The sequence below is a fragment of the Acomys russatus genome, chromosome 25, assembly GCF_903995435.1.
Source record: "Acomys russatus chromosome 25, mAcoRus1.1, whole genome shotgun sequence".
NCBI classification, from domain to species: Eukaryota; Metazoa; Chordata; class Mammalia; order Rodentia; family Muridae; genus Acomys; species Acomys russatus.
In genome coordinates this window covers 42,905,435-42,918,596 of record NC_067161.1, presented here as the reverse complement: position 1 = coordinate 42,918,596, position 13,162 = coordinate 42,905,435, and the positions used below count along the sequence as shown (strand labels likewise).

Genomic DNA, 13,162 nt, shown 5'->3' with positions numbered 1-13,162 from the left:
CTGATCTCTCCACGAAGACCGGGGATTCAGGGTCACAGTGAGTTCCAAGTGACACTTTTACTACCCGAAAGCATCATTCCTCCACCACATGCACGTCTCTTCTTAGCAGCAGCTACAGAAAGAACACATGCTGTGTGGCTGCGAAATGTTAGCGCTTTAAGGACATGGCAGCACAGGCACACACAACGGACATTAGCGCACAGCACGAATGTGCACATTCAGTTAAATAAAAGCCAGCTCTAGCAGGGGCTGTACGGGACGGGCTGCCCACCTAAGTGAGGACAACATGTGCACTGAGGACAATGTGTGGTCCAGGGGGAGACTCAAGGGTCAACACACACTGATCGGAAACATTTTATCTTGGAAGTTAATGCTGTTCATTGGGAGCAAATATTTAGTGCTTCTAATAGGCTTTCTTTTGACGATGTCTTCCATGGGTGCCTATTGATGCTATTATGATAAACACTGTAAAAATGGGACAAGTCACCCTAAAAATATTTCCTGCCATTATCCATGATTTCTGTTCACATCCTGCTCATCATCAACACTTTTTGCTAGAAGGGCTATATGTAACCCCAGACGCTGAGGTGCCTATGTCCTTCCCTGTATCTGCTCAACTCCAGTACTCAACTTCTCAGGAAACAGATCTGGTGGGGCTTTTTTACTTAATCAATTAATTATTTTGGTGTTGGGGATTAAACCCAGGGCCTGGTGCATGCTAAGGAAGCAGTGTACCACTGAGGTACATCCTAGCCCACACTTGATGTTTTAACTTGAATGAGTTTTTATTTCAATGCCTACTCCTAACTGTCCAGAGAAGGAGCTAGGACTGAGAAAGTTATGTCTTATGCTTTCATTCACTAATTTATATGTCCAGTAAAATATCAGGCCTGCAAGTCACAGCTAGCATCTCCAGATGGTCATCCTTAAAGTTCCAAGGACTGCAAGCAGAGATGGCAGGGCTGGTTCTTGGGTCTCTGAGTCAACAGAAAAGGCCAGCTGACCAAGCAGCCTCAGAATGGAGAACTTGAAAATATCTAGAAACACTGCCTACTCATAGTTCCTAATCTAAGCAGAGGGGAGAGCCGCACAGGAAAGGGGACAATGCCAGCTGCTCGCAAGAGTGGGTTTACAGAGAGTGATCATTCTCCATGACTTTTACATACTTCTCTTTATCGCTCATATAATTTCTGGTTTTATGATTGACTGTTGCTATTAGAATAACTCATGCGTGAATAGTCATAACGACTTTATTTCATGAATCAAGCCCTTCGGCAACATTAAAAAAAGAATGAATTAACAACGTTAATATATCAGTATTAAAATATTAAGATACATGGGGACAAATATGCACATATATGCATATATGTGTACTATATACACACATGTATGTGTGTATGTGTGTATATATATATACACACACACACTTGAGGGGTAGCTGTATTGGTATGTGAATATATGTGTGTGCAAGTATGCTTACCTATGCCTGTATGTACAGAGGCCAAACAAAGATGTCAAGTATTTTTCTCTATTGCTCTCTGCCTTGTTCTTGTGAGACAGGATCTCTCAATGAACTTGAGATTGCTGTTTAAGCTAGACTGGCTAGCCACTGAATCCATATGACTGCAGCCCCCTAACACTGGGGTTACAGGCACTTGTGCCTATAACCAACATTTTTGTTTTTTTTTTTTTTTTCGAGACAGGGTTTCCCTGTGTAGCTTTGGCTGACCTGGACTCACTTTGTAGACCAGGCTGGCCTGGAACTCAGAGATCCGCCTGCCTCTGCCTCCTGAGTGCTGGGATTATAGGAGTGTGCCACCACGCCTGGCTGCTGGAAATTCAAATTCAGATCCTCCCACTTACAAAGCAAGCTTACTTACTCAGCAATCTGTATTTCTAGGCCTCCCCTTTTATGTTTGTAAGATAGGGTCTCACGTACTTCCTTCTGGCCTCAAGTTCACTCTGAAGGCAAGGGTGACCTTGAACTACCTATCGTCTGTCTCCACGTCCCAAGTGATGGGATTACAGGTATCCCTAGCATACCTGGTAATTACCTGAGTAAGATCAATTATTCTGACTCTAAAATAAAACATAAGTAGGGAGTGACAGCATGTGCCTATAGTTCTAAATGCGTGGGAAGATGAGATGGGAAAACTGCTTGATCTCAAAACAAAACACTCTCAAACCATTCAAAGCACAGAAATTTAAAAAAAAAAAAATGCACACACATTTGAAAAGGCAATAGGACTACAGCTCACTCATGGGCTGAATACTCTCCCACTTTGTTTTGCTCTCCTGCCCAGACTTGTCATTTGCTCACCTATCAGCCCGTTCTATAGTGATTCCTTTGCACAGCCATTCACACAGAATGCATGCATGAACTGCTAGCCCTTCTTATATTGCTGCTGCCTTTGGATGCTCTTGTCTTCTCTCAGCTGTGCTTGGGGGACCTCATCAGAGAATCCTCCGCAAGTTCTCTGGCTGAGTCTCTTTCATGAATGACCCTTGGGTTCTTATGAGATGACTGTCAAACTCAAATTGAATGTCAGGCAAGAACTTGTCCCACCAAGATGGAATCACTAAGTTGCTGCAGGAGCTTTGAGAGGGTGGGCCGCTTCCATGTACGGTAGGTTCAGGAGGGAGCTGAGTTACCAGCCAGTCATTTTGAAAAAGTCAGTTCTTCAAAGAGGCAGCTTGTGAGAAGTATACAATCAAATAAGAACCTGTCAGCTGCAGTTGTCCGGTGTCTTGCCAAATGCAACGACAGGCAAACACTTGGAAGCCTAATGGCTTTCAGTAGCACGTCCGCTCTGACTGTTGTCAGTTCTAAAGTTCTGAAAGGTTTTGTGATAAGTTACTAGATTTAGGTGGTTGGTTTAAAATGCTCAGGAAAACGAAAAAACAGTATTGAAAAGTTAAGGGGACAGAACATAGCATATGGAGCCCTACATTTTAAAGACAAAGGCTAAGGTGTCCTACTACGTCACAGTCTCCGCAGGATATGCAACATCTTGTTCAATAATCTATGCACAGCCAGCATAGAAATATAAAGCCTGTCTTTCATAAAATGATAATCTTTAAAATAACACAAATAGCAAGGAATGCAAGTAATCAATTATGGCTTGGTTCGTCTTCCAAAGGCATACAATGTGGAAGACATGAAAGCGGGCACAAAGGCAAACAGAAGGACCGTGCGATCACCTCAGCAGGGGACATGAGGAAACTTTCATTTCCTAGTCTCCCTCTGTCTAACAAAACAAAACAACCCCCTCATATTCTTTGGTGTCGAGAAAGCAAAGCTGTGACTATGGAAGAATGGCCATGACTTTCCAAAAGAGGACTGTAGAGCTGACTGCATGAACCCTTCCCTAGCCAACAAAGGAAGACGACAGAACGGGAACAGATTTGATGGACAATGTGACAGAATTCAAAGAAACAGAACTGTGAAAAGAATCTAACTTTTCCAATGTGGTGAAACTCGAGATCACTGATCAGACTCTAAGGCTCAGAAACAAGTCAACAAGCAGTCCTAGTCCTGGAAAGCACGAAGATTAAGGTGACCTCCATAGACTATATTCAGAATCCACCAAATTTGACTTTAAAACATAGTATTTTATATTTAAAAGACAGTTAGAAATTCAAAATAATTTCTCAGTTAAGTATACTGACTCCCACTAGGGGAAGATACCACATTTCTGAATGCCAAAAATGCTATTTATAATTTTATCTGTAAATCCCACTTAAATCTCAAATTTTACTTATTTATGGGTATGAGTATTTAGTCTGCATGCATGCCAGTGTATGTGCATGCCTGGTACCCTCGGAGGCCAGAAGAAGGCATCAGACCTCCCCTAGGACTGGAGTTATAGTTGGTTGTGAGCCACCATGTAGTTGGCTAGAAATTGACCCTGGGTCCTCTCAAGAGCAACCAGTGCTATTAAATGCTGAGCCATCTCTGCAGCTACCCACTTAAATTTTATATGCTAGTCAACTTCAAGTTTACGTTCGGAACACCTTCTTCTTAAACAACACTGGGCTAATGTATTGTGGGCCACCTGATATGGGTGCTGGGAATCAAGCTCAGTGAACTCACTATGTATCTGAGGGCAGCTTGAACTCCTAATTTTCCTACCTCTGTCTTCCAAGTGCTGGGATTACAGGGGTCAGTTATCACTGGACACAGCAGAAACATGACTTTGGCTGTTTGTTTTTGTTTGAGGCAGGGATGTAAGGTAGCCTTGGCTGGCTTCGACTCACTATTTACACCATGCTGGTCTCACGCTTGTTTCTATCCTTGTGCCTCTGCCTCTTGAGTCAGGACCTTTTGGAAACAGCCCATGAGATCGGGCAGTCAGGAAGAACATCCCTGGGCTGGTAGGAATGGTCCTTTATCTGGTGGCAGCTCTCCTTTATCAAATCAGCTTTCCCTGAGTTACGAGACCTAGGCAGGTGAACATTTATGAGTATGCTCTCTCTATGCTGACAAATACTAAAATCTATCAGGTGCCCCTTTTTAAGCTAGATTTATTTCCCTTCACAGGTAAGTGAAGAGTTTCTCTAAAATCCTACGCAGAACTCTGGTCCTTAGTTGTGTAGTGATGATGATCGTGGCAGAGTGATCCTAGATATGACATAACAAGACTTGGCACAGAGAGACGCAAAAGCTTTCCATCCCTCCGCAACTCAACCGCCTACCCAACACACACACTCTCTCTCTCTCTCTCTCTCTCTCTCTCTCTCTCTCTCTCTCTCTCACACACACATACACACACACACCACACTAGCCAAGAGAGAAGCAAAGCGCTGACTGTGTGCCCATTAGACTCACAGAAGTGTGGCTCTTTCTGTGACCCACCTGTTGTGTCCCTGTATGTCCCCCAGCTCCTTCTGTAGCCTGGCATTTTTCTCTTCCTCCTCCAGCAACCTCCTTTTCACAGTGCGCAGTTCCTGCTGAGCCTCACACTTGATGTCGTTGGCCACAACCACTGCAGTCTGCAGGTCTGCCTGGAACCGCCTCCACTCCTCAGTTTCCTCCTAAAAACAGAATCCACATGTTCCCTCAGAAACTCGGCAGTGTGTGGGGGTCTCTACGTAGGGCTCCCAAATCCTAACATCAGTCGCTAAGAAGGCTAAGCAGAAAAACTGGGCTTTAATGGTGTCTCAACTTAAAAGAGGCACAAGAGGTTAACTCCTTGGTGTCACAGAGTTCTTCAACTAAAAACTGAATAATTGCTTTAGTTTCATTTCTCGACAGAGAATGAATGGCCCAGGGTTATAGCTCACAGATGTTCTAGGAAAAGATGGCTGGAGAATGTGACAGGGCACTTTCCCAATTATTTCTAACCTGAGACAGGAAGAATGTCCTGTAGGAGGGTGGCGGAGGCTCTTGGTCTGAGACGTACCTTTATCTGTTTTGTGAGGGTCTTTAGTTGCCGTTCCAGGTCTGACTTCTGCTCCTCTAGTTTGATCACACTGCCTGGAAGGAAATGAGTTAGAGTTAGAAAGTTGCAAGGCTCCTGCATAAAGCAAATTGCAAAGCAAGGGAGCGGTTCGGGAGACAGCGGCTTAAAACCCATCGCTCCACAGTAAGTCATGCTGTAAGGACTCTGATGACAGGGACCTGGATGACATGTCAATGGTACTTAGGTTACAACCTCAGAAGGTCAGCTGTATGTGCTGCTGTGCAGCAGTGTGGGAGGAGGCTTCCACAGCCGTGCAAATTATACCTTTGCCCCAGGCCTCCCTGCCGGTCACACACAGCTTCCTGAACAGCCTTTGCTACTGAAATTTAGAGCGCTTCGGTGTAAGGGACGATTCTACTGGTTATCACTCCTGTGACTTGGAAACTCGTCTCTAGAGTCAGCATGCTTAAACACAGCTAACCCTGAAAATCACACAAGCTCCGGACCCATGAGCCCAGAATCTCTGAGGACAGCCAGGATCTGGGCCCATGTGTATTAGAACAGCTTCAAGGTGGCACAGCCACCTCTCCCTAATTAAGAACAAATTACATCTCCTATTCTCGCTGCCTCCAGTTCTTTCCACACTGCTATCAGAGCCACTTAAATGTAAGTATCAACATGTCAACCACCAAGCCAAAACTCCTAGTAGCTGTCTTAGTAAGGGTATGAGAAAAAAAAAAAAAAAAAAAAGAAAAGAAAAAGAAAAAGAAAAAAAAAGAAAAAGGGTATGAACCAAGACAGGCATGGTGCTGAGTACTTTTAATCCTAGTATCTGAGTCACAGAGTGATTCTGGGGAGGGAAGAAGGAGGAGAGGAGAGGGGAGGGGAGGGGAGGGGAGGGGAGGGGAGGGGAGGGAAGGGGAGGGGGGGGAGGGGAGGGGAGGGAGGGGAGGGGAGGGGAGGGGAGCGGAGCGGAGGGACTTGGGAAGAAGGCCATGAATCGAATCTCCAGAGGAGGTTGGAATCCACAGTCACATCCTGCCCTGAGGTTGTTCTGAATGAGCTTGTAGACCCCCAGGTTTGTGTTTAGGGTCAATGCCACAGAGTAAGAAACCCCCTCCTTTATTTCTTGTTGTTTTGTCTGTCTCTCTTAAGGACCTCATGGCAGGAAGGGATTAATCTAAGGATGGATTTGAGTGTCACTGTCTTCCTGACACAAATATACTTTAATAATACCTTGATATCCCTGCCAGGAGTTTAAAAGCTTCTTAGAAGACGGTCTGTGTTATTTTCAGTCTCAGATATATTATGATATAATCACTAGACGTGGGCCTGAAATTTGCTCTGGACATTAATTATACACTTGTTTTCTTGGTGTGTCTGGGCTGACTTTTAAGGATTTAGGGACAATACAACCACATTCTCCACAGTGCTAAATCACAAAGCAAAACAAAACAGGACTCGTCTCCTATGACTTTGTTCTTTACAAAGAGGGTGCTCTGCTTGCAAACAGACAGTGGCCAGCTATTTAAATGCATTCTCAACAGTGACTGCTGACCTGGGTGACACTGGGTGTCAGTGCTCGATGGTCCACGGCAAAGGCAATGGCACTGTCACTCTGATGTTACCCAGTTAATCCAGGCACAGAGCATACCATCAGCTCCCCTCACCATGCTCACTAGACAAGGGAACCCTGAGCTGCTGCTTCCCAAGCAGACACAGGGTTGGATTCCTGTGGGCCTCGGCTCACATTTTTCATCATCTGAAATACGATTTGCACGAGACAGTTCTGCACACCAGAATCTTTGTAAAACAGGCCAGTTCCATAAGCAGCAAGCAGGAACCTCATCTGCCTTGTTGTTGTTTTGCAATACTGAACAGGTATTTTTAACCTTTTTTTTTTTTTTCCCCTATAGCTTTCTGACCTATGCAACCTTTCTTGCCAGCAAGCATCCTTTCCTTTACACCTTATAGGTGTGCAAAGACAAAGACTTGATGTTCTTCTGGCCCTGGCTATGTTACGATAAAGTCTTTTCGTCTCTGGCATTTTGACACTGTTGTCCACGACACGGTCGGCTACTGGTCTTCAACCCATGAATCTACAAGGTTCCTCCCTTTCCCATCCTTTCCATAGTTTCAACATCAACGTGCAGCCTCCCTGCTCTTAGGGACCGTAGACAGCAGACGGCACTTTAGCATCATATCTGGGAGCATTTCAAATGTCAAAAAAATCACAAAAACAAGTACAACGTGTTTTGTTTTGCTTTGAAATAGAATAGCATGTAAAGAGCACGTGTGACGACTCTGGCTTTGGTCCTGGAAACCACGTGGTAGAGGGAGAGAAGCAATTCCTACAAGCTGTCCTCTGACCTCCACACCCCAAAGAAATAAAATGTAAAAAACAATTTTTTTAAAGAAAAAAAGAGACACTTGTACATAGCATCAGAATTCAGACCAGAAAGCAGGGGTCTCTTGAACGTAGTCTCTGCTGAGAACAGAGGGTTTTCTGACTTTTTGGCTGACTTTTCACCTCTCTCCGCATGTTCCGAAACCAGGAAGGTGTTGTGAGCACCAATCTCGGGGTACAAGTACACTCTAGGGAGCAGGTGAATTCAGGAACACAGAATCTGTGAGTAGTTAGGCTCGCTGTACATGGTAGGAAACTTCTCAGGCAGCTAAGCTAATGTCAGTAGTAACTAGTGCCATACGAAACTTTGTTTACTAAGTCTTTTGTTACAGATACAAAGCTCATTAGATGTGATATTTGATAACGCTAATTTGAACAAAAGCAAAGGATGTTTCATCTCTTTTAAAATCTCTTTCCCCATTCAAAGCAGTGAGTCCATAAAGCTATCCACTAATGCTCCCATACCCTCCATCAGCGGAAAGCATGCTGGACTTGACCCCAGGCAGAGATGGTCTGTTCCACTCTGAGCAGACCACCGAGCTCTCATCCATTAGATCCTGAGGACAACACTGTTGATACAAGGGCAGTAATTTACTCTTAAACCCTGAAGGCATCCTTAGGGGGAAAGCAAAAGCCTCTCACAGTCACACCTGAATTCAAAGTAGGCTCAGTTGTCTAGAGATGGAAGCCTCAGGTATATCTAACACTTCCAAAACGTACCTGCCCTCTTGCAAGATTTGTGTCAAGGATCTTTTCTTTTGTCACCTAGCTTTCCACTTAACCTCAGAGAGTCTTCTTTCTTTCTTTCTTTCTTTCTTTCTTTCTTTCTTTCTTCTTTTGGTTTTTCAAGAGACAAGGTTTCTCTGTGTAGCTTTGGCTATCCGGGACTCACTTTGTAAACCAGACTGGCCTTGAGCTCACAGAGATCTGCCTGCCTCTGCCTCCCTGAGTGCCAGGATTACAAGAGTGTACCACTGCACCTGGCTTACTGCTTTTTTCTTAAGAGCTGTTCTCTTAGGGAGATGACAGAGTATTTAAAAGGCTCTTCTGTCACCCCTGCCACCACACACACCCTTAGGAACTCCTCCTGCCACACCTCGCTGGCTTCACTTACTTTCCAGCTCACTGATGAGCTGGTTATTGTGTAGCTTGACAGCTCGATGCTGTTCCACCTGGTCTTCCAATTCAAATATAGTCTCTTTCATGTCTTTGATTTCTGCATCACTTTCTGAAGCTTTCTCTTGTAATTTTAGGCTGGTTCTGCTCAGCTGTTCTGCTTGATGATCACAGACCTCCTTCAGGTAAGAATAATCTTTTTCCATCTAGAGAAAAAGGAACATTGTCTGTCAGTTTAACAAAAAACAAAAGAGAAACCACTCTCACATGTCAGCAGAAGACTTGCAGGATGCTCTGGTACATTCCACTCCTGCTGTTCTTCAGTCTACGGACACCCAAGGCTAAAAATGTTAAGAGAGACACAATGTGTCCAAAGGGCTGGATTCTGTGACCCCTTTACAAACAGAAAGAGCAGGAATCCAAAGATATAAAACTTCCCTTAACAGGGCAGAGAACCAGTGTCCATCCTAACCTCACATTCTCTGCAGAGCAGTGCCCTCTGCTGGTGACATTCAATATCCCCGAAGCCTGAGCCACAGTTAAGTCTCAACCTTAGAACACGTGGTTTGTTTCTTTGCAGGAATAAAAAGTGTGCCAATACATCATGCATAAAAATCTCAATGTATTGAAAATGGAAATCATCCCATTAATTTCACCTACTGAACTCTAATATTAAGAAACAATAAAACAATGCACTCAGACTTAACAATTAATTTTGTCGCATTTGCTAAATCTTTTAATTCAATAAAGTGTGTTAATGCCTCAACCTTTCCATTTTAGCAAGCAACAGAGTGTGTGGTCACTCCTTGAAGGGTTTCGCACACTTATTACATATGTGTATAAATCCTTGATAATAAATATATAGGCTTGTTCTAGGTATTATAAAACTTTACACAACTAGTTACATTACATATGTGTGTTGATTTGGAGGTATTACACGACTGTATGAAACATGCCTTTGTCTTATACTAGACAATGCGTATTACACCATTTCAACATAATTTTAAATGTTCATATATGTAAACTGATACACATTACAAGAGGTTATCTGTGTGCATGGTACATGCATTTTCACATGTATGTGGGTACATGTGTGGGTGTATGTATACATGTTTGCACATATATATGGAGGTCAGAGTTTGGCAGCAGTGTTTTCCTTGACCACTCTCCACCACAGATACTGAGATAAGATCGCTCACTTGAACCCAGAGCCTCATTTGAACAATAGAGATGGTTTAATGAAATAAGGTATTTGCAGTTTATCACTGCCCGATATAGTTTATCTATGCCTTACACAGTAACCACTCAATAAAAGCTATTCCCTTCTTTCACAATGGCCTTATGTCTTATGCATAAGTAAGACACAGTAATGTGAATAATAGTATAACAGAGGCCTATTCAACCAAGAAACTTACAATTGGTGGAAAAAGCTAGAAGTTCTCTATCTTATCAATGGCTACTTTATAATATATAGAAAATGACTTTAAAAAAAAAAAAAAGATGGGCTGGAGAGATGGCTCAGAGGTTAAGAGCACTGACTGACTGCTCCTCCAGAGGTCCTGAGTTCAATTCCCAGCAACCACATGGTGACTCACAACCATCTATAATGGGCTCTGGTGCCCTCTTCTGGCATGTAGGTGTATGTGCAGACAGAGCACTGTATACATAATAAAGAAAGAAATCGTTAAAAACAGAGAGCGAGAGAGACATATAAGCTGGGTGTGGTAGCGCACGCATTTAGTCTCAGCACTTGGGAGGCAGAGGCAGGTGGATCTCTGTAAGTTCGAGGCCAGCCTGGTCTACAAACCCAGTGCAGGACAGCCAGGGCTACATAGACAGACATACAGACACACAGACACACACACACACACACACACACAAACACACCTCTCTCCAGGGAGCAGAGGAGATCTGAGAACTGTGGAAGGTGAGGCAAAGAGGAAACAGTAGGGTTACAGAGGAGCTGCAGGGGGCAAGTGGCCCTCCCACTGGGAGAGTTCCAGACAGGCCCTGAAAGTTCTGTTAAACGCTTTGGCTGCAGAGGATTGACCAACAGTGGCTAGATGCTGAGCTGCTGACATGCAGGGCATACCTAGTACACTAGAGTCCAGAACCACCGGCATCAGGTCTGAGCTCCGACATTGAGGGAGCTACATTTCCCTGCTCTCGATTTCTGTCCCAGCTGAACAGAAGTGCTCCTAGAAACTCATTTAGCTACAGCTTTTATGTAGACGCCACATTAATTTTTTTCATTTTTAACAGTTTTTATTGTTTTCAATTATATGTAGGTGTGGTGTCTATGCACATCAGTGCAGCAAGTGCCAATGGAGACCACGCTACTAAATTTACATTTCTGCTATTATAGAAAAAAAAAAGGTTATAGAAAACCCAGAAATGAAGGTAGAAATTTGAATTTTGCCTGTGAGGCTGGACTTTGAAGCTGGATCACACCTGATAGGATTCATTCCTCTTAGCATGCTGGACGCTGACACCCTATATCTTCCATGTTCCAGCACCAAGTGCTTCAGTTGCTGTTCTCCATCAGAACAGGACAGCTCCCAAGACAGCTTCAAAGAAAGCTTCTGGTCCCAATTGGTCCAGCATTTCAGACTGTCACACACAGGACTTTTATTAAGCCTGGAAGTTCTCAACACTTAGAAACTGGACCACAAATGATATTCCGACCTTGTTTAACCATTTTCCCCAGTTTTGTTTGGGCCCCTACAAAGGTATTGTTCGTCCCAAATCAGCCAGAAGAAACCCTAAGAGAATGATACCCCATTCCCCTTAAGGGGGGTGAGTGGGTAGGTTTTTGGTTGCTTTCTTGGGATTTCGATGTTTATTTTCATTGGGAGTTGGTTATAAGTTACTGTTGGTCTTATTTAGAGAGAAAACAAGATTGAACTCAGGGATGTCTCTCTTTTCCTTTACCTTTTTTCCTTAGGTTTGGAGATAGGGGTTGAAAAGAAAAAAGCAGGAATATAGAAATATATAGGGATTATAGAACAAAAAGTAGATTATTGAGTGGACTCGTCAACTTAAGGCCTTAACTGTGATCACAAGATTATTTTTAATTCATTGGTATAGAAATTTGTATATTGGTACAAAATAATTTAATTTTGATACATTGATATAGAATTCAAATTTAAGATTACTCTTCACACACATTACATACACTTCTACCCTAATATGAGGCCTTGTACCCATACCACTCAAGTAGGACACAAGGTTTACCTCCAATGCTTTGAAAACCCTACTACAGGCTGTTTAGGATAAGTAAATTAGACAAGTTAGTTGTCGTCTGATCAATTTGTGGTCATTTCAATTACTAGTCTATTTATATCACAAGAATATACATCCTGGATGTAACAGGCATGATTCTATAGACAGGGTAAAACAGTTAGGTAAGGTCTTCAGAAACCTCAGAGACATACAGAATATAGCATTTAAAGATATTTATATTATCTTAATGATTTTTTTTTTTTTTTTTTTTTTTTTTTTTTTTTTTGCCAACAAGACAGATTAACTCCTGGCAACACCCAGCCTACCTCAAAGAGGATGATGAGCATCAATGAACCTCCTTATGGAGATGGCTTCAATTGTGGCAAACAAGCCACTGGGCAAAATGTCCTCGTTTCGACCACTGACAGGATTCTGCCTAGAACTTTGCAAGCTTGGATGTAGGCAGAGTTGACGACCAAACTCTGCCAAGACAGGGAAAGCATGTCCTCAATAGTTCCTACCTCACAAATATATCAGTCAGATATACTGGGCCAAGAAGGCTGAAGATGATGCTCCAACATTATAGGGAGTTTTGGGTGACTGCTCAGGTAGCAAACTGTCTCTGTCATCTTCTCATTTAGGAAGTTGCTGACCTGCACTCCCTGTTTACTCAGGTAATTAATTTTACTCCTTCTTAAGTCTCTGATGGGGTTGAAGACCAAATAGTTTAGTTTCACAATTAAGCTTGGTTGTTGGGGTTAAGATGTTTTTAAGTCTAGATAGATGTTTTAAGTTGATAGAGATGAGATATGATAGATATTGAATTACATTCAGAATTTTAGATGCACCAAGATAGGAAAATGTTTTCTTGAAGGTTGCCAAATACAAACAGCCAAAACAGCATGAATGTAACATGAATATAATTCCTGATTGTTCTGTGGTTCTTCTTGCTGTATGTAGATTATTTTTAAATGTGTAATAATATAAGTGTATATGTAAAACAATTTAAAAAGAA

At 42.9% G+C, this 13,162-nt stretch overlaps 1 protein-coding gene across 1 annotated transcript in view; it reads right to left on the bottom strand.

Moving 5' to 3' along the window:
• Specc1 (sperm antigen with calponin homology and coiled-coil domains 1) overlaps positions 1 to 13,162 on the bottom strand; it is a 247,034-nt gene that overhangs the window by 77,606 nt on the left and 156,266 nt on the right. The window contains 3 exon segments of the mRNA XM_051168370.1: positions 4,856 to 5,034; positions 5,403 to 5,476; positions 8,924 to 9,131. Of these exon segments, the coding sequence (XP_051024327.1) occupies positions 4,856 to 5,034; positions 5,403 to 5,476; positions 8,924 to 9,131 (461 nt within the window).